The sequence below is a fragment of the Diceros bicornis genome, chromosome 34 (assembly GCF_020826845.1).
Source record: "Diceros bicornis minor isolate mBicDic1 chromosome 34, mDicBic1.mat.cur, whole genome shotgun sequence".
NCBI lineage: Eukaryota > Metazoa > Chordata > Mammalia > Perissodactyla > Rhinocerotidae > Diceros > Diceros bicornis.
Genome location: NC_080773.1, coordinates 24,504,238 through 24,526,474, shown reverse-complemented (window position 1 = coordinate 24,526,474; position 22,237 = coordinate 24,504,238). Strand labels below are relative to the sequence as shown.

At 51.9% G+C, this 22,237-nt stretch overlaps 2 protein-coding genes across 3 annotated transcripts; both read right to left on the bottom strand.

The window, feature by feature from the left end:
- Positions 1–3,014: 3,014 nt before the first annotated feature.
- BAX (BCL2 associated X, apoptosis regulator) lies at positions 3,015–6,948 on the bottom strand. 2 transcript variants are annotated; one of them, XM_058529846.1, is made up of 6 exons: positions 6,865–6,948; positions 6,241–6,292; positions 5,999–6,145; positions 5,509–5,644; positions 3,586–3,690; positions 3,015–3,200 (listed from the first exon to the last, which is right to left on the bottom strand). In XM_058529846.1, exons 1-6 carry the CDS (start codon positions 6,896–6,898, stop codon positions 3,096–3,098), a joined length of 579 nt encoding a protein of 192 aa, XP_058385829.1. In that variant the 5' UTR covers positions 6,899–6,948; the 3' UTR covers positions 3,015–3,095. The 2 variants fall into 2 exon arrangements, with proteins under 2 accessions (XP_058385829.1, XP_058385830.1); XM_058529847.1 differs by lacking the exon at positions 6,865–6,948 and adding an exon at positions 6,522–6,815 and having other exon boundaries at positions 3,016–3,200.
- Positions 6,949–12,299: 5,351 nt separating this feature from the next.
- Positions 12,300–19,951, bottom strand: DHDH (dihydrodiol dehydrogenase). The gene is made up of 7 exons (XM_058529828.1): positions 19,835–19,951; positions 19,282–19,393; positions 18,426–18,589; positions 15,697–15,949; positions 13,657–13,781; positions 12,689–12,842; positions 12,300–12,447 (listed from the first exon to the last, which is right to left on the bottom strand). Exons 1-7 carry the CDS (start codon positions 19,922–19,924, stop codon positions 12,338–12,340), a joined length of 1,008 nt encoding a protein of 335 aa, XP_058385811.1. The 5' UTR covers positions 19,925–19,951; the 3' UTR covers positions 12,300–12,337.
- Positions 19,952–22,237: the final 2,286 nt, after the last annotated feature.

The following is a 22,237-nucleotide window of genomic DNA, read 5'->3' as shown; positions in this document are numbered from 1 at the left end:
ATTTTATAGCACGCGGGCCCCCGGGGTGGGGCGTTCAAAGAGCGCGATCGGCCAATCTGCGGTGGAGGGAGGCGGGGCCTGGAGCCCGCGCGTGACCAATCGCGAGCCGATAGAAGTTCCGGACCCCCGCCCGGAGATGGGGCAGTCACGCGCCTGTAGCGCGAGGGTGTTGTGAAATGGGGAATTGGGGGGTGGGGAGTTTCGCGGGAGGCAAAGGTCCTGGCGTGATTTGGGGAAGTCATGGGGTTCTGGGGGGGGGGTCTCTCTTGTAGGTGGAAGGTTGGTGGAGACATGAGGAGCCCTGGAAAATTATGATCCTGGGGTCCTGGAGGTGTCTCAGGAAAGTATTTGGATTCTAGGGTTCTCTCCGAGAGCATGGACTTTTCTGGAGCCTTGGGTGTTCATTCCTCAGAGGTGCAGAGACCTCCAGATGACTGGTGTTTGTTCTGGGAGCTAGGGGTCCTCAGATCATTGGGAAGTTTGGAAGGCGATGAGATGATATTTCTGGAGCTCTCTTTGGGAGATGGGTTGGACGGGGGACCTGGAGCCCTGAGGTTAGCTCAAAGGTGGGGGCGTGTCTGTAGCCTTAGAGTTCACAATGGAAGTCTTTGTTTTTCTGGAACCTTCCCAAAAGAGGTTTTCAGGTCTTTGAGGTGATCTGCAAGATTAAAGGAGTAGTTGTTCGAGAGCCTTAGGGTTCAGCCCTGGGAGTGGGGGAGACAGATGTTTCTGGAAGCTTAGTGGGGGCTTTTTTTTTTTTAAGAAGTAGAGGGTCTTGGAGAGCCCTTTGGAGCCCTGGGAAGGTTCTCAGCCACGTGGAATGCTTTGGGGCTATTTCAGGGGCCCATTGGTTTTCTGGGAGCTGAGAAGGGGAGGGGTAAAATGACGCTGCAGCTTTGGGGGCTCTCTGAGGCCGAATTTCCTGGGAACTATTTTAAAGGCAGCCAGACTCTGGGAATTCTCTTTGGCTCTGTCTCTGTGAAGTTGTACCTGTCTTGCCTGGCACGTGCTCCTTCAAGGACGGAGAGCAGCCTGGGTCCTGGGGAAATAAGGAGGGTCTGGGGACTTGTGGATGTGTGTCTTCGACCGATGGACGTTTTTCAAGTGCGCCAGGTCCAGGCTGGTGGCTGGGGGCTGCTCAAACCAGGCCTCTGCTCTCAGGGAGCTCCCGGTAATTGGCGGGGAAAGCAGACACAAGGACAGGAACTTCACCCTATTAAGTGCCCTCATGGAAGCCACTCTTGGGCTGGGGCAGGGGGCTGAAGCCGCTAGGGGTGGGGGAGAGTTCAGGGCCTCCTTGGCAGAGGAGCCCCTCTGAGCAGCCCAGGCAGGCTACCCGCTGACCAAGGGGATATGGGGCCAGGCGGGTAACTGGGGTCCTCAAGGGGCGTCTGGGCTGGTGGCCAGGAGAGCAGGGTGCTGAGTCATGCTGAACTCAGCGAAGAAAGGGGCTCGGGCAGAGGGGCGGGGAGGGGCTCATGACCTCATCTCGGCGGGGGGGCCGGGCTGCAGTCTGGCCGGGACCCTGGGCTCTAGGTCTGGCCCTCTCCCCCAAGGTGCCGCCTGTTGAGGGCTTTGTCTTACTGTCTTTTTAGTTCCCTGGGTGTTTTCTCTGGGCTCCTGCCTGTGGCCATATTGTCCCCTCCCCTCACTGCTGTCTTAGCTGTCTGACATCTCTCCCCAGACTGACTTGGTGTCTCTGGGCAGAGACTCTTGGGGAGGGGCAGTGGCCCTAGGCACGTAGTCACCTTGTGCCCGAGTTACTCTTTCACCAGATCTCACAGCCCAGCCTGAAGACCTTTAGCCTCAGGCAGGTCCCACAGGTGGAGAGGTGACTGTGAAGGTGCTCACAGGTGGAGGGAGGGGAATGAGTGCAGCAGATGATCTGAAGGACGGACAGAGATCATGGGGTTTGGGGGAGACCATGGGATATGGAGGATGACAAGAGACCCAGAGAGAAGAGGACAGAGACCCAGAGAGAGAGGGGGACAGAGACCCAGAGAGAGAGGGGGACAGAGACCCAGAGAGGGGGGGACAGAGACCCAGAGAGGGGGGGGACAGAGACCCAGAGAGAGGGGGGGACAGAGACCCAGAGAGAGGGGGGGACAGAGACCCAGAGAGAGAGGGGGACAGAGATCCAGGGAGAAGGGACGACAGACTGACTCTTTCTGAGTGATCTCATTCTCAGTCCCCTTGTGTCTAAATCTGCGAGGCCCCTTTCTGAGCTCAGCATCTTCCTGGGGCCTGCTCCGCTCCTGGGGCCTCCCAGCCAGTTCCTGACCAGGCCCTAGAGCTCCTCCCCCCCACCCCCCACAGCCTGTCAGTCTCTAGCCACCTGTCCTATCTCCCCCCACACAGCATAGCCTCAGGTCTCCTCTTCTCCCTTGGACCCTCTGGTCCCAGCCTTCTCACCCGCAGACCTCCAGTAGCTTCCCCTCAAGTTCTTTGATAACCCTTTGACCCCAACTCTTCAGTACCTATTCATGCCCTCTGACCCCTCTCCCTCCCTATCTGTGCCAGCTCTAGAGCCCTCCCCTGCTCCCCGGGTCCTCTCAAGGTCCACTCCCCACCCCTCTTCCCTCCTCCACTTCAGTAAATGTGCAGCTTCCTGTGGCCCCATACGGTGGAAGCTTCCAGGCCCTAGTTCCCCAGGCCCAGGAAGCCTGCTCTGCACCCTGCTGCCCTGTTCTCCCCACCACACCCCCAGGCTCGTCTAGCGGGGCTCAGGCCTTGCCCAGTGCTGCCTCCAACACAATGCCCTAGGGCTGCAACCCGTGATCTGAGTTGCTTCCGTTGTCCTCAGGACCAGGGCGGGGATGCAGCTCACCACTAACCCCCAGGGGGCACTGGGCACCCTCAGGAAAACGTGTCAGCACGTGAGGCCCGGTCTCCTGCCACAGTCAGGGGGTGGGCCCAGTGACTCAGACGCTCAAGTGTGGCCCGAAAGAGGTTTATTGCCCCCCCCGAGACCACTCCGGTCCCCCCCCCCATAATTACAAAAGTAAGAAAAACGCCCATGGTCCCCGATCCCCACCCCTCCCAGAAAAATGCCATAATTTATGCAGAAAAGACACAGTCCAAGGCAGCTGGTGGCCTCAGCCCATCTTCTTCCAGATCGTGAGTGAGGCGGTGAGCACTCCGGCCACGAAGATGGTCACTGTCTGCCACGTTGGTGTCCCAAAGTAGGAGAGGAGGCCATCCTGGGGACAGGGACATGAGTCACTTCAGCATCTTGGCCAAGGGGCAGCCCCTGGGCCAGCAGATGAGAGATCAGCGAGGGAGAGGGGTCAGAGGGCATGAACAGGTACCACAGAGTTGGGGTCAAAGGATTATCAAAGAACTTGAGGGATTCCAGAGGAAGTGGAGGCACCAAGGAGGGCAGAAGGCGCTAGTCAGGTCAGGGGGTCACTGGGAGGTCAGAGGTCACCAAGAGGTCAGGGGTCACAGAGAGGTCAGTGGGTACCAGAAGAATCAGGGGCTGACCACTTATGTGAGGAAACACATTATAGACCACATGATCCAAAAATGGGGCGGGGGCACCACTGTGGTGGGCTCAGGAAGGCCCAGGGGTCCCAGAGGCCTCACCCAACCACCCTGGTCCTGGATCCAGCCCAGCAGCCGCTCTCGAAGGAAGTCCAGTGTCCAGCCCATGATGGTCCTGATCAGCTCGGGCACCTTGGTGCACAGGGCCTGTGGGGAGTGGGGTGGGACTTAAGGACTCAGCCTTGTCCTCACTGCCTGGGGACAGTGGCCCCAAGCCTCCTTCCTCAAATCTGTTTCCTCTCTTGCCCCTCTATGGTCTCTTTTCCACTCACAGTCAGAATAAGCTTCATAAATTGTAAACTGGATCTTGTCACTGTCAACTGCCCTGCTCACAAACCTTCCACAGCTCCCCAGTAGCCCCGGGATAAAGACTAAAAGGCACAGCTCGGCCCACAAGGCACTCTGTGAAGGCTGTGACTCGACTGCATTTCAACTTTCTGCTGCTTTTCTGTGCCTCACGGATCTTCTTCCATGTCTTCATTTCCACCAGACTCTTCGCTGCCTCAGGACCTTTGCACATGCTGATTATTTTGCCCAAACAGGCCTGAACTAAGCAAACTTACACTCATTCCTCAAAGCTCAGGTCTTATGTCACTTCCCCAGAGAGGGCTTTTCTGACTCCAGACCAGGTAAGACCTGACACCTCCCTTACCCACGACCTGCTCTCCAACCCCCTGAACTTGCCCTTCCCACCCTTTATCTGGCTGCTTCTCCCCTGTTGTCCCCAGCTCCTTACAGCCCTACCATCACCCTGACAGCTGTCCCCCCTCACCTCCAACATGCAAGCCCCATCAGCTCAATTTTGCAAACACATCAAGAAAGCTCCTTCGCCACCTTGACTGCCACCACCTGAGTCTAGGTCAGTCACTGTTCGCCAGGACTCTCATAGGGTTGCCCCCTCACTAGCTTCCCAGCTTTTGCCCTGGTGCCCTATCATCCCTTTTTCTACCCACAATGGCCAGAACAATTTGTTGAGCTTCCCATCCCCCAATGTTTTATCTTGAGAATCTTCAGAGACAAAAGTTAAAAGAATTTCACAGTGAACAGCTATATACTGGCAACCTAGATTTTACAATTAACATTTTGCTATACTTGCTAGAATCATCATCGTTTGTTTTTAGGTGAGGAAGATGGGCCCTGAGCTAACATCTGTGCCCATCTTCCTCTATTTTGTATATAGGACGCCGCTACAGCATGGCTTGATGAGCCGTGTGTAGGTCCGCGCCCGGGATCTGAACCTGCGAACCCGGGGCCGCCAAAACAGAGCACATGAACTTACCCACTATGCCACCGGGCTGGCCCCTAGAATAATCTAGAATAATCTTTTTAAGTCAGGTGACATCACTCTCCCGTTAAAACCAGCCAATCACTCCCGTCTCGCTCAGAGTAAAGCTGAAGTCTCTACAGTGGCCCACGAGACCCCTCGCCTTCTGCCCTCATCTCCTACCCTTTCCCCCTCCTCACTCTGTTCTAACCACACGCACCTCCTCACTGCCCTCAACACACCAGGCTTGGTCCCACCTCAGGGCCTTTGCACTTGCTGTGCCCTCTGCAGATGCCTTTCTCCCGATCCTTATATATCACTGCATCTTTTTTGTCATTCCAGCCTTGGCTTTGTCACCTCCTCTTAGAAGTCTTTTCTGAGCTTTGCACGATTACGTCACCCTAGTTTACTTCTCAGCATTCATCATACAACGTGAGCTCCATGAGAGCAGGGCCCTAGCCTGTTTTGTTCAGAGCTGCGTCCTGGGTGCTGAGTATAGATTGACTGGGCACATACATAGTAGACCCAATAAATGTTTCTTGAATGAATAAGTGAATGAAGGAGCAGACAGTCAGCCCGTAGCTGTCTCTCTCCATTCCCTCTGTGGTTCCTGGGCTGCCACAGGGGTTGATCTCAGGACTCCCAGGTCCTCAGGGGTCTGAGAGAAGCCTCCCTGGGCTCACGGCCCTGCAGCCGCCCACCTTGACCACCAGTTTGCTGGCAAAGTAGAAAAGGGCGACAACCCGGCCCCAGTTGAAGTTGCCGTCGGAAAACATCTCAGCTGCCACTCGGAAAAAGACCTCGCGAGGGGAGTCTGTGTCCACGGCTGCGATCATCCTGCAGGAAAGAGGAGAGCCCGTGCTGGTGAGGCAGGATCAGGCAGTGTGGACACCCTGGCATCCACCCCTTACCAAAGATAGGGAAACTGAGGCCCAAGCCAGGCTGAGATGAAAAGCAAGAGGCCAACGTGAGGCATAACAGACAGATGGACATTTAGGAAAGTGGGGAAAACGGCTCCCTGAAGGAGGGTTTCAGGATCCTGGGGGGTGGGGGTGGGCTGGGAGTCCAGAGTGCTGAGTTGAATAGTGGGGCCCGGGACCCTGGTCTGAGGGAGAATGGGGCTGGGGGCCTGGCCCCTAGGGGATGAGTGGGCAGGGAGCTGGGACTCCTGGGCCCCAGGGCCACACACACCTCTGCAACTCCATGTTACTGTCCAGCTCATCTCCAATGCGCTTGAGACACTCGCTAAGCTTCTTGGTGGACGCGTCCTGGGGCGCCTGCTCCAGGGCCAGCTCGGGTGTCTCGCCCCCCATTCGCCCGGCGCGATCCTGGATGAAACTAGAGTGGGAGTGGGGTGGGGGAGGGTGCAGAATCAGAATGGGGCGTCACGCCTCCGCTCCGCTCCGCTCCGCAATAACCAGACTCAGACTCACCCCTGAAGCAGAAGGGCCCCTGTCTTCATGATCTGCTCAGAGCTGGTGGGCCCTAGAGGAGAGAGGAGGGGAAGGGTGCCTGGACTCCTGGGTCCTGGGGAACCAGGGAACTGGGGTGGCTCATGATGCCTGAGGAGGACAACGCTAGGGGCCCTGGATTTCTGGGTCCCTGGTAGATAAAGTGACTGAGGGTCCAGACAACTGAGTCCGTGATGGAGGAAGAGGCAGGAAGCCTGCGCCTGTGACCTACATTCTTCCGGGGGAGGAGGCTCGGGGAAGACTTCATGCATCCAGACCCCTGGCCTGAGGGGGCAGAGGGGAGGACCCGCCCCTCCCACCAGGAAGTGGTGCCGGCGACAAGCCCGGGCCTGCCCGGGGGCTTGGTTTCTGGGGTCTCCGGCTTCTCGGGGGTCCAGGAGAGCCAGGCCGGAAGGGATCGGGGCGCGGAGGCCAGAAAGCCGGGGACCCCCGGGGAGGGAGGGGGCTGCTGGCTGGCAGCACCGGATCCGGGAGTTTCTCCCCGGAGTGCTTGGAGATCGCAGGGCCCCGGACCGGCAGGACGGATCGCCGGGCCGGCCGGCGAGGGGGCTCGCCTTCCTCCCGCCCGTGTGCCTCCCGCCTCACCCCCGCCTCTGGGTTGCTCCCCGGACCCGTCCATCACCGCCGCTCCCGCCGCCGCCTCTCGCCGGGTCCGCCCGGGCGGCCGCAGCACGCCCCCGGTCACGTGAGCGCCCCGCTGAACGTGCGCCTCTCACGTGACCGCCCCGCAAGATGGCCGCGCCCCGCAGGGCCGCGGGTCACGTGACCACACCTGGCTCACCTGCTTGGGGAGGCGCGGCCTCTATCACGTGACTGTCCCATCAGCACTTCATTTAGGAACTGATCGTGGTGCCATTCCGATGGCCATCCATTCTATCGCAGCTATAACTTTCATTCCTTCCTTCCTTCCTTCCTTCCTTCCTTCATTCATGCAATATTTTTAGAAGTTTTTGGTGGGACTTGAGCCCTCCCAGGATGGAAGGAACATGGAGTGCACATCAGAGAAGAATATTAGAGGCCAAAAATAGCATTCATTGGGGCGAGACGTTTGCGATGGCTAAAGCCTATGAATATTTATGTATATTTGTGTGAAAATAAAAGGAATCTGAAGTTCAAAAGGTGGGGAAACTAATCTATGGTGATAGATTGGCAAAGTATGGACAGGGAGGGGGCCCAAGAGAGGCTCCTGGGGTGCCTGAGATGTGCTATATCTTGATCTGTGTGTTGTGTACTTGGGTATACTCGTGTTTAAAAACTCATTGAGCGGGCCAGCCCAGTGGTGTAGTGGTTAAGTTTGCACATTCTGCTTTGGCAGCCTGGGGTTCGCGGATTCGGATCTTGGGTGTGGACCTATGCACCGCTCATCACGCCATGCTGTGGTGGTGTCCCATATACAAAATTGAGGAAGACTGACATGGATGTTAGCTCAGGGACAATCTTCCTCAAGCAACAAGAGGAAAGATAGGCAACAGATGTTAGCTCAGGACTAATCTTCCTCACACACACAAAAAACAACTCATTGAGCTGTACACATAAGACGTGCACTTTACTGTATGGAAATTATTATGTCTCCTTTTAAAAAGAAAATAATAAGAAGAAAGAATTCAGATTAGAAAAATAGGCTGGTGTCAGACGATGAAGTGTTGGGGCATATAAGAGAATGGATCTATGTCCCATGGGTGGCTGGGAGCCACAGCAATAGAAGATTATAGGTGTCTGAGTCCATCAGCATAACACTACCAGGACAAAGTCAAGTTTATTGACCCATGGCGATGATGGACACCATACAACAGAGAAACCATAGGGCATCTTGACAAACAAAGATAAAGATAGAGTTATTATAGGATTTGGGGGAAGAGTGGAGTTTGACAGCTGAATGATAGGCTGGAAGCAAAGCAGGGTCAACATCAAGTGTGGACTGTGAAGAGGAACCAGGGTCCTGTATTCTTGGAAACTACAAGATGAAGATGTGGCGTGTTGGGTCCAGAAACCCTTTGTTTGAAGCTCTGCACCTGGGTTGCTACTCTGTATCAAATGATTTAGATCCTACAGGCAAGAGTGGGATGTTTCATTTTTACTGATAGAATCTCCAACACTTTGATTTTCGAGAACAGAGTTTCTCTGTGAATAAGAAAGCATGTCCTTGGGAGAAATAGTGTTTCCTATTAACTTTGAAACTGGCTTTATCTGTGTCTGTTATTCCAGCCCAATGAATTAGCCCTCTCTCTACCCTAGCTACAGAGAAGGGAAGAAAGGGGTTCTCATGCAGCCACAAACCTCTTAACAGCACAGCTGTTGAGTAGAGAGGAGAAAACGTTTTAGATAATTCTGAAGTCAAAATTGTTTACAATAATAAAGATGCTGAAACTGTGAAGCCCACCTCCAAGATGGGCCCCAGTGATTCTCACCTCCGGGTGTTCATGCCTCTCTGTTGTCTGCTCCCACACTGAATAGGGCAGACCAGTGTGACCAATAGGATACTGTGGAAATAACAGAGTGTAACTTCCAAGGTCGGGTCATAAAAGTCACTGCGGCTTCTGCCGTGCTCTCTCTTGGATCACTTGCTTTAGAGGAAGCAGCTGCCATGTGGTGAGGACACTCAAGCAGTCATCCTCCAGAGAAACACAAGTGGCAAGGAACCAAGTCCTCCAGCCCTGTGAACGAGCCACTTTGGAAGCACATCCTCCAGCCCCGGCCAAGCCTTCAGATGACAGCTGTCCCCACCAATCTCCTGACTGCAACCTCATGAGAGATCCTAAGGCAGAACCACCAGCTAAGCCACTCATGGATTTCCGACACTTAGAAATTGTGTGAGAAGGTAAACGTTTATTTTTGCTTTAAGCTGCTAAGTTTGGGGGCAATTTGTTACACAACAATAGATAACTAATACACCTAGAATAATTATAGCCTATTTATAGATGAGGAAACCAAGCCTGGAGAGGGGGATGGACTTGCCAAAGTTGAACAGTTGTCATGGTTGCTCTCAGGTCTTCAGCTTGACAGCTGTGTCATTTGGACAGAACTTTCTTACTCAGCCCCACTTCTAGGCCCCCTGTCCCTCCTCTCCAGCCCATCCCCTATGTGGATCTAGAAGGGTCTTTCTATACCCAAGCTGACCCTGGCCCTCCCCCGCTCACAGCCCTCCCGTGGCTCACTGGTAATAATAAATATCTCTTACATATTATTATAAGACAATGAATCTAGTAGAATCTGCTATTTATTGTATATCCAAAGACAAAAGAGATAAAATGATATTTTAAGACTCTTCTGGGGCTGGCCCGGTGGCATAGCGGTTAAGTTCACGCATTCCACTTTGGCCACCTGGGGTTCGCAGGTTCAGATCCTGGGCGCAGACCAACACACTGCTCATCAAGCCATGCTGAGGCAGCGTCCCACATAAAAGAACTAGGACCTACAACTAGGACATACAACTATGTACTGGTGCTTTGGGGAGAAAAAAGAAAAAAAGAGGAAGATTGGCAACAGATGTTAGCTCAGGGCCAATCTTCCTCAAAAAAAAAAAAGACTCTTCTAACAAAGAAAAATACAGTTTATAGCTATTTTATAGTTATAGATGTACATCACAAGATGTAAACTATAGGTGGAATCTTGGTGTGGCTTAGCTGGCTCCTCTGCTTCAACGTCCCTTCCAGTGTCAGGGGCTGTGAGGGTTAATTTTATGTGTCAACTTGACTGGGGCCACAGGGTGTCTGGATATTTGGCCAAACTTTATTCTGGATGATTCTTTGAGGGTGTTTTTGGATAACATGAACATTTATATCAGTAGACTGAATAAAGCAGATTGCCCTCCCTAATGTGGGTGAGCCTATCCAATCAGTTGAAGGCCTGAATAGAACAAAAAGGCGGACCCTCCCCCATGTGAGAAAGACTTCTTTCTGCCTGACTGCCTTCAGACTCAAACTGAAACATCGACTCTTCCTGGGTCTCAAGCTGCCAGCTTCTGGATGAGAACTACACCATCAGCTCTCCTGCTACTCATGACTTCCGACTTGGACTGGAACTAAACATCAGCACTCCTGGGTCTCCAGTTTGCCAACTCACCCTGCAGATCTTGGGGCATGCCTACCTCCATAATCGCGTCTTTCTTCTATCCTTCTGGCTTATTCCTCCCCCATCCACAACACATGGCTTCCATCTCATAGTGTGAGATGTACACGCCAATGCCCAACACCACATCCTCACTCCAGAACCAGGGAGAGGTTGAAAGGGAGGCCATCCTCTTTGCCTTTTAAAGCCCTAACTCAGATGCTGCACACATTCCATTCGCCAGAACCTATTCACACGGCAAGACCTAGTTGCAAGGGAGCATGGGAAATGTAGTCTTTAGCTGTACAGCCATGTGTCTAGTGAAAACTTCCCTATCATGGGTGAATGGTTATTAAGGGAACATCTAGCCATCTCTGTCACACAAAAGATTGAAACCAAGCAAGCAGAGGGCTGGCTGAACCCAATGTAGAGATAGCTGAATGATGTGTAATGGGATTTGGAATAGACAACTCATTTTATTGATGTCTAGTCATTTAGTGACCTGAAATTTTATTTTTATTTATTTTTTTGCATGAGGGAGATTGTCCCTGAACTAACATCTGTGTCAATCTTCCTCTATTTTGTATATGGGATGCTGCCACAGCATGGCTTGATGAGCAACGTGTAGGTCCTCGGCCAGCATCCAAACCCCTGAACCCTGGGCTGCAAAAGCGGGGTGCACGAACTTAGCGACTGTGCCACCAGGACAGCCCCAGTGATCTGAAATTTTTTTTTTTTTATGAGGAAGATTGTCCCTGAACTAACATCTGTGCCAATCTTCCTCTACTTTTGTATATGGGACGCTGCTGCACATGGCTTGATGAGCAGTGTGTAGGTCCTTGCCCGAGAACCAAACCTAGGAACCCTGGGCCGCCAAAGTGGAGGGCATGAACTTAACCGGTGTGCTACCGGGCCAGCCCCAGTGATCTGAAATTTCTACAAATTGCTCATTTGCTCAAAGTGAGAGTTGTTAGTGTCAGAAACCCCATGTATCCATCTCCATCTTCTAGAACCTGGTAGAATTGAACTTCCTGGACTCTCTCTGGTTCATTGAGTCATCTGACTAGTTTTGGCCAATAACTTGTTAGAGGTTATGCACGTTGTGTATGTGTCAGAGCATTTAAGTTTTGGTACAAGAGCCTCCAGGGCATTCTTTCCTCCGCCACAGTGATTAGCAGGACTTCAGATTGTAGTGGCTCTGGCAGCCTGGATCCCAGATACATACCGACCAGAACCCTCAGCCGATACATAACATGAATGAGAAGTAAACCTGTTATGATAAGTTGAGATTTGGGGGCTGTTTGTTACTGCAGCGTAACCTCACCTATCCTCACTGCTACAGAAAAATATGAAAGTTAGACCTTGCCTAGAGTACAGAGTTGGTCAGCCAAGGACCTCCATATAGCCCCCTCCAACTGCTTGTAATTTGGGTGGGATTGCCTTCCTAACCCTACTACACAGGGGGGCATATGACCCAGGCTTTCCCAGTAAGGCCATTGAAACTCTTGGGAAGGCAGATCCCTTCTTTCCTGTTGCAATGACTCTTTGTACCATAACGAAGGCCTGGAGCTTCTGGAGGCCAATTCAGGAAAGGCCTGACCTCACAGTGAAGGGCCCTCAGCTAACATTTGTTGAGAAGCTACTGTGTGCTGTTCATATACCTGTTCCCATTGAATCTTCACCACAGGGTGGTGGGTACTATACTGATGAGGAGACAAGGGCAGAGAGAGGCTGCGGGAGAGTGCAGTTAGGGACAGCTCCTTCCCACACACTGTTCCCTGCCCAAGGTCACACAGTCTGGGGCAGGCAAACTGTGGATCTGCCCACAGGTGCCTGCTCCAGGAGCTTGTGAGAAATGGGGTCCTAACCCCACCCTCCTCCCTTCCCCACTTGCTTCCACCATATTTATTCTCTAGTGACCCCTTTGGTGGTAGGCTTTCTGCAGCTCCCGCCAAATCACCACCATCAAGATCTCTGTGGAAACCGTGTCGTGATTTATTCAGGGCATACATCAGTGTTTGTCTTGGGGGAAGGTGACTCCAATGGCCTTCCTCACCTCCTCAAGGATGTCAGCCAGGAGCTCACTTTCCGCCAGGGGAATCACAGGACTTTCCTTCAGGCCTGGGGGAGAGTGTAGTTAGGGACTCCTATTCACACTCCAAAGACCCAAAGAACTACCATTCCCAGAATCCCATGAAGCACAGTAATACAGGGTTCAAGCAGATGGATGCCCCAGGGGGCCCTGGGAGATGTAGTTCTAAACAGCTGCTTGAGTGGCTGAGGGGTAGGGAGGGGCCCACCTCCCCTACCAGGCTTGCCACACCACCCTGCCACCCTGTAACCCCGTCCTCTACATCCTTACCCTTTTTCAGGCACTCCCGGACGTGCTTGGCCTCATAAGTCATGCCTGCTCCGTTTGTATAATTGAACTCCTTGCTTGGCACTGGGGGCAGTGGGAACTCCTTATGCTCCCCGTTCACCACCAGCCCTGTTGGGCACCAGCAGGGGTCGAGGATCTGGGAGGAGATAAGAGGTGGCCCTACTGCCCTCACCAACAGGGCTGCTAGGGGCTCCTGCCTGGTGATGCTCAGGGACCTCCCTCTCGTACCTGGTAGCTAAGGGCTGGTAGCCCTCCATCCTCAGGTTGGTTTGCCCCCCGCCCCAAGTTGCTGGGGGTTTATTCCTTAGTAGCACGGATGTCACACTAGAAGCCTGTCTGTTTACCACCCCCCAGGGGCAAACCCCTCTCCAACCCGATGCTTAGGCCTAGTGCAACGGCTTATCTTTGCATCTGTGTGAATCCCCGTGTCGAGAAGGAGACTTAGACAATCCAGCACCTTCTTATCCACTAGAAGACTTTTTTTTTTCACCCGGGGCCCTAGGAAGCCTAAATTATCCCCATACTGAAGTCTAGGCCAAAATGCAAATACAGAGACACAGCCAGGGCAAGGTCCAAATTCTTCTGCTAAGAATAAGATATCTTTCTAGCAACACGGTCCCAGGAAGCCGCTCTTTGGTCGTGCCCAGATCCTGTCCTGGAAGCAATTCCAAAGGTCACAACTGCCCTCTAAGCACAATTGATAAGAACTGGCTTCTCCCCAGGACTAAGGATTTTTGACAGACCAACAAGTTCACCCTCAGGAAGAAGCCTAGAGGTCCAAACCCCATCCCATGGCCTAGTGGTTGAGGATGGATTCCTTAGCAATGGTGCAGGGAAAGGCTGCTTCAGCCCATGTCCAGCTCCAGCAGCCACAGCTGGCCCACTCCTGTTGCTAAGGGTCGTGGTTCTTGGCACTTGGGCCCGTTCTAGCTCGGCCGGTCACGCCTCACCTGGGCCATGCCCTTGGTCCCGCTCACGAAGGCCGTATTGGTGAGCTGGGCAGTGATGCTGCAGGTGAAGCTGGCATGGACGCCTCCTGGGTACTGGAGGAGCACAGTGACGGTGTCGTCCACACCTGCGGGAAGGCACAGGAGAGGGGCAAGCCCAGCCTCAGATCCTGCCTGTGGAACCTTGAACAACAGAGCTCGTCTCTAATGCAGCGGTTAGAGAACTGAAAAAGAATGAAGCACCGTCCGTGCTCCACGTGGATGAACCCAGAAAACACTAACGTTACGTGAAAGAAGCCACACACAAAAGGTCCCATATTCAAGGATTCCATTTGTGGGAAATATCCAACATTTGGCAAATCCATAGAGCCAGAAAGTAGATTAGTGCTTGCTTAGGGCTCAGGGGGTTGGGAGAATTGGGTGCAGGTCTTTTTTTTTTTTGATTACTGAAAATATTCTAAAATTGATTATGGTGATAAATGTACAACTCTGTGAATATACGACAGCCATGGAATTATACACTTTAAATGAATAAATTGTATGGTATGTGAATTATATCTCAGTAAAGCTGTTACCAAAATAAGTAAATAAATAAACAAATATATGCTTAAAAAAAAAGAGAGATTTCACCTCTGAGCCTCAGTTTCCTCCTCTGTAAATACCTGTGGTATAGGTTTGCGAGGATCAGTTTCCTCATCTCTAAAATGGGCATAATAATAGAAACTGCCTCATAGGGTTCTACAAATACTACATTAAATGATGCAAAATGCACAAAGCACTGAGAAGGCTATTTAGATCTCAGTAAGTGATATATATAAACTTATAAATAAGCTATATATAAGCTTATATATATATAATATATATGATATATATAAACATTAGTTAAACTACATACAGCATGTAAAGTCCTAGCCTGGTTCTGGAACACATCAGGCATGCCATGCATGGAAGAAGCTACTGACCCACTTCTCTTTGGTTTCAGATAAGCCCAGGTTCTTATCCTGGATCTGCTATGTGAGCCAGGATAAGTCACTGCCCCTCTCTGTATCTCAGTTTCCTCATCTGTGAAATGGGGACAGCTGCATTATATCTACCTCAGGGGGATCATACGCCTAATAACCCTAATGCAGAGGAAGGACTTGATAAATGGGATCTGTTGCTCTAACTCCTTTTGAGCCTAGAAATGGGCCAGATATTAGACTGAAACAGTTTTCTGAAGTGGACATTCCCCCCATGTATCGTCTTCCTGGTTGTTCACTGACTTCTGTGGTACTGTTGGCAAACATGGCCCCAGTCATTGCCCTCGTTCCTCTGCGAGTACCCCTTTTGCAATGTGACTTCATAGCTCCTTCCATCAAGAGGAACCATCTGTTTGCCCATCTCTGAAATCTGAGCTGGCTTTGGGCCATGGGACAGTGGGACACTGGGGCCTGCCTTCTTTTTGCTGCCCCCGGAACCCTGAGCCCACAGTGTGAATGAGGCTGAGCTAGCCAGCTGGAGAAGCCGCATGGAGGAGAACCAAGGCTCCCCAGATGATAGCCAATGCCTGCAAGACATAAGCGAGGCCCCTGTAGACCATTCCACCCCAGGGAACAGCCAGCTGACTGAGTGAGACCAGCCAAAGAACTACCCACACTGAGCCCAGCCCAAATTGAGGAACCCACAGAATCACAAGCTACTAAATGATCATTATGTGAGGTCACTAAGTAGTTTGTTATGCAGCGAAGGCTAACTGAGACAACTTCAAAGTTTATATTTATTAACTACTTACCATTTGCCTCAACAATTACTTCCTTAATTCCTTATGACAGCCCACTTATTGACATTTTGCCAGACACTAAGACTCAGAGATGCTGAGTCCCTTCGCTAAGATCACACAGCAAAATCCCAGTACAGAGCCTGCCCATGGCCTCCAGTCTGGTGGGAAGTTCCTCCATCTGTCTCGTCTGATTTTCAAGGGCTGGGAGACTTATTCCCAGCTCAGTGCTCCCAGGAAGAGAGGGTCACTTCTCTGAGCGACAACTAGTCCAGGACAGACCATACCTGTTTCATAGCGCCTTCCCACAGCTGAAATGTTCTCTGGCTTCTGCCCACCGAAGACCATGGAGATGAACTGGGCGCAGTAGATGCCGAGGTCCAGCAGGCCACCGCCAGCCTGGGCCCAGTCTACAGACCGGCGTACATGGGTGACGTCCTTCCCAAATTCTGCCCGAGCCACTCGAAGGTCCCCCAGAGTTCCCTGGGCCAGAGCAGACCTCAGAGCTTCTACGGCAGGAAAGAAGCGAGTCCAGATGGCCTGCAGACCACGGAGGGAAAAACGTAGGACGTGGAAAGGTAAGGAGAGGGGTCAGGACCCAGGAGTTAACCAACTCGTTCTCCCTTCTGGGGCCTGGTCTTGAGGCAGTACCCACTGCTCCCCAGTCTCCAAACAAGACTGCTCCCCCTTCCTCCCACAGCCCGTCAGTCCGCAAGTTGTGTCCCTCCTGCCTCTGACTCTCTCTGCCCTCCCCCTGCCTCTCCATCCCCATGGCCCCAACTCTGGCCTTGTCCTTTCCCATCTGGACCATCACCCTAGTCTCCCAACGTGAATTGTGTCCCCACCAAATTCACACATTGAGGTCCTAAGTCTCCAGTACCTCCCAGTGTGAGTGTATTTGGAGATGGGGTTATTTAAAAAGAGAATTCAGTTAAAATGAGGTCATTAGGGTGGGCCCTAATCTAACAGGACGAGTGTCCTTAGAAGACGAAGAAATTCGGAGACACATGCACAGAGGGAAGACCATGTGAAGACAAAGGAAGGAGAAGGCGGCCATCTACAAGCCGAGGAGAGAGGCCTCAAGAGAAACCAACCATGCAGACCCCTTGATCTCAGACTTCCTGGCTTCTAGAATTGTGAGAAAATAAATCTCTGTTGTTTAAGCCACCCAGCCTGTGGTGGTACTTTGTTACAGCAGACCTAGCAAACTAGTACAGTCAGTCTCTCCCCTCCAGTCCATCCCCATATGGCCCCAGAGGGCTCTTTCCTTTTCCTAGAGCTGAGTCCCTCTCACCCTTACTCAGTCCCCTTCTATGGCTCCTCACTGCCTAACATCAGCTCCTGTTTATTGGATGTATTATGAGCAAGAAACTGTGTACATACTTTGCGTAATGAATCCTCCCAGCATGCCTGCCACGTAGCTATCATTATGTCCGTTTTATAGATGAGAAAACTGAGGCTCAGTGGAGTCAAATTACTTGCCCAAGGTCACAGAGCTAGGAACTAGGGAATTGGAGTTAGACTCCTCTGACTCTAAAGCTGGAAATCTTGACCTAAGATCAAATTCATACTAAATACATGAAATCTGGGGCTGGCCCCATGGCCTAGTGGTTCAGTTCAGCGCGCTCCACTTCACTGGCCTGGGTTCAGTTCCCGGGCACGGACCCGCACCACTCATTGGCGGCCATGCTGTGGCGAGACCCACATACACAATAGAGGAAGACTGGCACAGATGTTAGCTCAGGGCGAATCTTCGTCAAGCAAAATGAGGAAGATTGGCAACAGATGTAAGCTCAGGGTGAATCTTCCTCAGCAAAAAAATAAGTAAATAAATACGTGAAATCTGCCCATTCTTATTTCCTTTAAGTCTTAACTCTGCTTTCCCGTTCTGGCTCTGTTTCCTTTGGCCTTGGGCTAACACCTGTGCCCTTCTTCCCCTACTTTATGTGGGACGCCCCCACAATGTGGCCTGACGAGTGGTGCCTTGGTCCGCGCCTGGGATCTGAACCCAGGCCGCCAGCATCGGAGCGTGCGCACTTAACTGCTACGCCACAGGGTCAGCCTCTGGTTACTTTTCCTTTAAGGCTCAGGTCAGCCCCTACCTGCCAGAAACCTCCTTGACCATGCAACTTTGGGATTGCCCATTTCCCTGACCATAGCAGACCTTGAGCTCCTTGAAAACTGAGCCTGTGTCTTATACATTATGAGTCTCCACTCTAATTCCTAGGGTTGAATCTGGCACACATTAGGTGGCAATAAACATGAAGAAGGCATAAACTCACAGAATTTTGGCACTGACAAGGCAGAGTGAGAACCACAGTAACCATATTAAATCTTGACTATGTACTTCTTGGGCATATAGATCTTTGCAGACTGGGAGGCTCAGCAATATTGGGCATAGGACGGCTAGATAGGACACGGGGAAGTAAGAGGTGGCCATTGCTACTACTGACAGAACACACAGCAAGGTATTTAAGAACCATAATACCCTTTAACATGACAATAGCTTCTAGGGCCATTGGGTGGCCATCTTAACTGCTAGCACTATCCATTGTCGCTTGGCGGCCATTTTAATTGCTGGCAATCTGCAAGATGTCAAAGGCCGCTATAGGTAGACAAGTGTGATTAGGGCAAAAACTAATGCTGCTTGACGTTTGTGGTTGGTAAGGGGTTCCTTGGTCCTTCCAACCTGTATCTCTGGAAATCCACCCAAACTAAGCCCATTGCCATTCTATGCCATTTTCACTACTGGCATCTTTTTCTGAAAGGCTGACAAAGGAGGCCATGTTTGCTAAGGGTCAAAAGCAATGGCTCCCACCCATGACAAATGTTGCTTGTAGATCCATGGCATAAGCCAACTCCATCTTGGCAAATGACCGGCCCCAGTACATTTTGTGGTCCTCTGAACTCTTGATAACCCTTCCCTAGTGTTCCTCCAAAAATGCCCACTGGCAGCCGTGTTTTTTAATGGCAAGCAGCGCTCCGTTGGATGTTGGAATGGCCCCGCCACTCTCACCTCCATAAGGAAGAGGCCTCGGGATCGGGCCTCCGCAACCATTTCCCGCACTTCCGCAGCGTTCACGCCCAGGGGCTTCTCGCACAGGACGTTCTTGCCCGCTGCCAGGCATAGCAGCACGGCGGCCTTGTGCTGGGGGTGCTGGGGGCCAATGTAGACCACCTCTAGCGTCGGGGGAAGGAGGTCCAGAGATCAGAAGCCCTGCCCACTCCAGCCCCATGGGAGCCGCCCACAACTTAGAGGCCCCGCCCCCAGCATCCAAAGAACCCAGGTCCTCCAACCAGGGACGAAGTCCTATGCGGTGGTCAAACCCTAGTCTCCCAATAGGAAGGAGCAAACCATTCTCTACCACCACTCTATTTTCTTCAGATTATTTCCAGCATTCTGAAATTATCATATTAAATCATTTCAGCTTCACCACACCACCAAGGAGTGGATACTATCATTTTGCCCGTTTTACAAATGAGGAAACTGAGAGGGGCCAGCAGAAGAGGAAAATGAGAATTCAGGCAGCCTGACTCCAGAGCCAGGCTGTTGTCCAACTACACCGTGCCGCCTCTCCACCCAGGCCACGAGGGAACACAAGCCCCGGCCACAGGGCATAGTTAAAGCCTGAAAAGCCTCCCTCAGCTTCTTTAGAAATTCGAGCCCCGCCCTTACCGCTGAGGCCCGGCCCCTTAGCGCAATTGAATACTAGACAGCTAATCCCAGACCACACCCATTCCTGTGGCTCCGCCTCCCAGCCCAAGGTCGGTCCAGAAGCCCAAAGGGATTAGCCCATCCGCGAAGCCTTGCATCTCCTACGGAGCGGCCTGGAGGCAGCGCCCCGGTGGCCCTGGCCGCCCTCGCCACTCACCCACGTTTGGGTCCTCGGCCAGCTCCTCGTAGGAGCCGTAGGCCTTGGGGATGTCGTGTTTCCGCGCAAATTCCTTCGCCCGGCTCAGGTCGCGGGCCGCTACCGCCACCACCTGGAGGGACGCCAGGGTCAGACTTGAGGGGCTGGGGCAGGTGAGGAAGACAGGTGGATGGGAGGGAGGGGATGGAAGAGGCTCCGGGGTAAGGAAGCATTACATCTCTCAAGAGGAGGGAGGGGGGATGTCGTCCTGGGGAGGAGGTGACAGGGGGCTGGACACTCGGGTCCTGGGAAACAGAGATCTGGGGGAGAGATTATTAAATCCCCTAATATCTAAATTACTTCTCTTCACAGCAGCTCAGATCAGGACCCTCCCAAACCTCACGGAACTCGTGTTTACAGGACAGAGGTGGAGAAGGAGTGAGTAGGGGATTAGAGTTTGTTTCACTGCCTTGGGGACTCAGAAGCCCGGAACCCTAACCCCCTCCTCCCTCAGACGCGGGAGTCCCGGCCCCCCCGGCCTGCTCTTCCCCAGGACTCCGGAGGGAGGGCGGACCTGGTGCTCGGAGCGAGGCAGCGCCCGCAGCACGGTCGTGAAGTCGCTGGAGATAAGGCCAGCAGACACGATGCCCCAACGAAGCGCCATCGCAGAAACCTGGAGTCCCAACGCCTTGCTGCCTGCGCCCTGCAGGAATTAAATACCTGAGGCCCCGCCCACACGGGGCGTGGCATTTAAACCCGCCCCTTATTGCCCCTCCGCCGCTTCTCATTGGCCACCGGGCCTGCGCGCCCCTCCAGTCCCGTATGCAAAGGAGGCGGTTCTTTCAATCTAGCGCCCCATTGGAAGAGCGCGCCTTTGGCCCCGCCTTATGAGGGTGGGATCAGAAACACCTCTCTTGCCTTAGGGAAACGTCTAACCACGTGACATGAGGGGCGAGGCTTTCTATTCTAGTCAACTTCGACCCTTGGGGCTTATCTCCTGTCCTCCTTCCCTCGACCCTGGCTCAGAAAGCGGCGCACTCTTGGGAATTGTCCAGAGAGACAGAAAGAGAACAGTAATAACAAAGATAATAATAATTACTAGTATTCTAGAGCTCCTGCTGTGGCCCAGGCCCCCAGGTCTGCGCTTTATTTTCCTCCTCCCTAACTTCTCACCACAGAGCTGCCAGCTAGGCTCTACTGCAGTCTGTTTACAGAGGGAGAAACAGACCCGAGAGCCGTGATCATTTTTTCGAGGTCTCACGGCCAGGATGCGAAGACCTGCACATTGGCTGCTTCCGGAGACCAGGGTTTTAGAAGCCAGGCTGTCCTGCTTCCGAAGAACCCTGCAGCCAGGCTGGCATGTTCCAAACCCCTCCTTGCCACTTTTTGGCTGTGTTGCTTTGCACAAAGGGTTTCCCTCTGAGTCTCACTTTTCTCTTCTGGAAAACAGAGGTCACCATAGCGTTTACCTCTACAGAGTTAAGAGGATTAATGGCGCTCTCGGGTCTGCTCTGCAAAATACAGCAAATGATTGTTCTCTACGTCCATTGCCGGAGGGCCGGCCAACGTCACCCACAGCAAAGTAGTCAGTTTCCTGTCCGAGTAGACGTTTGATTAAGATCTGAGTTTCACACAGGGGCCCACAGGTTCCAAGCTCACACAAACTGCTGAATAAAAATATTAATGGATTGCACTGAAGACACAATATCACTACGGTAAAGAAAAAGAAAAAAAGGAATTACAAAAAAATTGATGCTCCTGGGTATTTATCCTAGAGAGAGAAAAACTTAACAGTCACACAAAAACCTGTGCACAAATGTTCATAGCAGCTTTATCTGTTTATTACATTTATTATTTATTTATATTATATTTGTTTTTTCATCAGTGCCCAAAGCTGAAATAGCCTAAATGTCCTTTAAGGAGCCAGATAAACAAACTGGTATGTAGATATAATGAAATACTACTCAGAAATAAGATGGAATGAACAACTGATACAAGCAACAACTTGGATGGATCCCAGGGGCATTATCCTGAGCGAAAAAAGCCAATCTGAAAGAATTTCATACTGTATGATTCCATTTGTACAACAGCCTCAAAGTGGCAAAATTGTAGTGATGGAGAACAGACCAGCGGTAGCGGGGTAGGGGTTAGGGTTTGGGGAAGTAACACAAGGGAGTGTCTGTGTGGGAATGGGACAGTTCTGTATCCTGATTGTGGCGATGGATACTTGAATCTTCATATTTGAGAAAATTTCATAAAACTACACACTAGAATTTTTTTTTTTTTTTTTTGCTGAGGAAGATTGGCCCTGGGCTGACATCCGTGCACATCTTCCTCTACTTTGCATGTGGGACGCTGCCACAGCATGGCTTGATGAGTGGTGCGTAGGTCTGCACCTGGGATCCGAACCTGCGAACCCCAGGATGCCGAAGTGGAGCGCGCGAACTTAACCACTACACCACCAGGCCAGGCCCTAGAAATTTTTTACAGTGCGTGTAAATTCGAGTAAGTGCTGGTGAAATCGATATCAGGTCTGTACCTGATTAAATAACATAGCAGTATCAATTCCTGGTTTCCACAATGTGCTATGGTTACCTATGATATCACTGCGGGGAAGCTGGTGTAGGGTACACAGGAAATCTGTACTATTTTTGCAGCTTCTTAAATGATTTCAGAATAAAAAGTTACAATTAAAAATTGTTGGCCATAAGTTCATGTACCCAGAGAAATCATTTTCCAATATCTGGTAAAGTAGAAAATGAGCGTGTCTCGTGGTCCGGCGATTTCTGTCTGGGGTAGAAGATAGATACCTTTGAGGAACTCTCAAACCTGTGCCTGAGAAGACATGGGTAAGAACATTTATTGCAGCATTGGGCGTGATAGCTCAAAATTGGGAGCAGCCACTGTTAGAAAAACGGTAGCCAGTAAACTCTGGCCAATTCTAACAAGAGGGTGCCAAGTAGCAAGGAAAATAGAT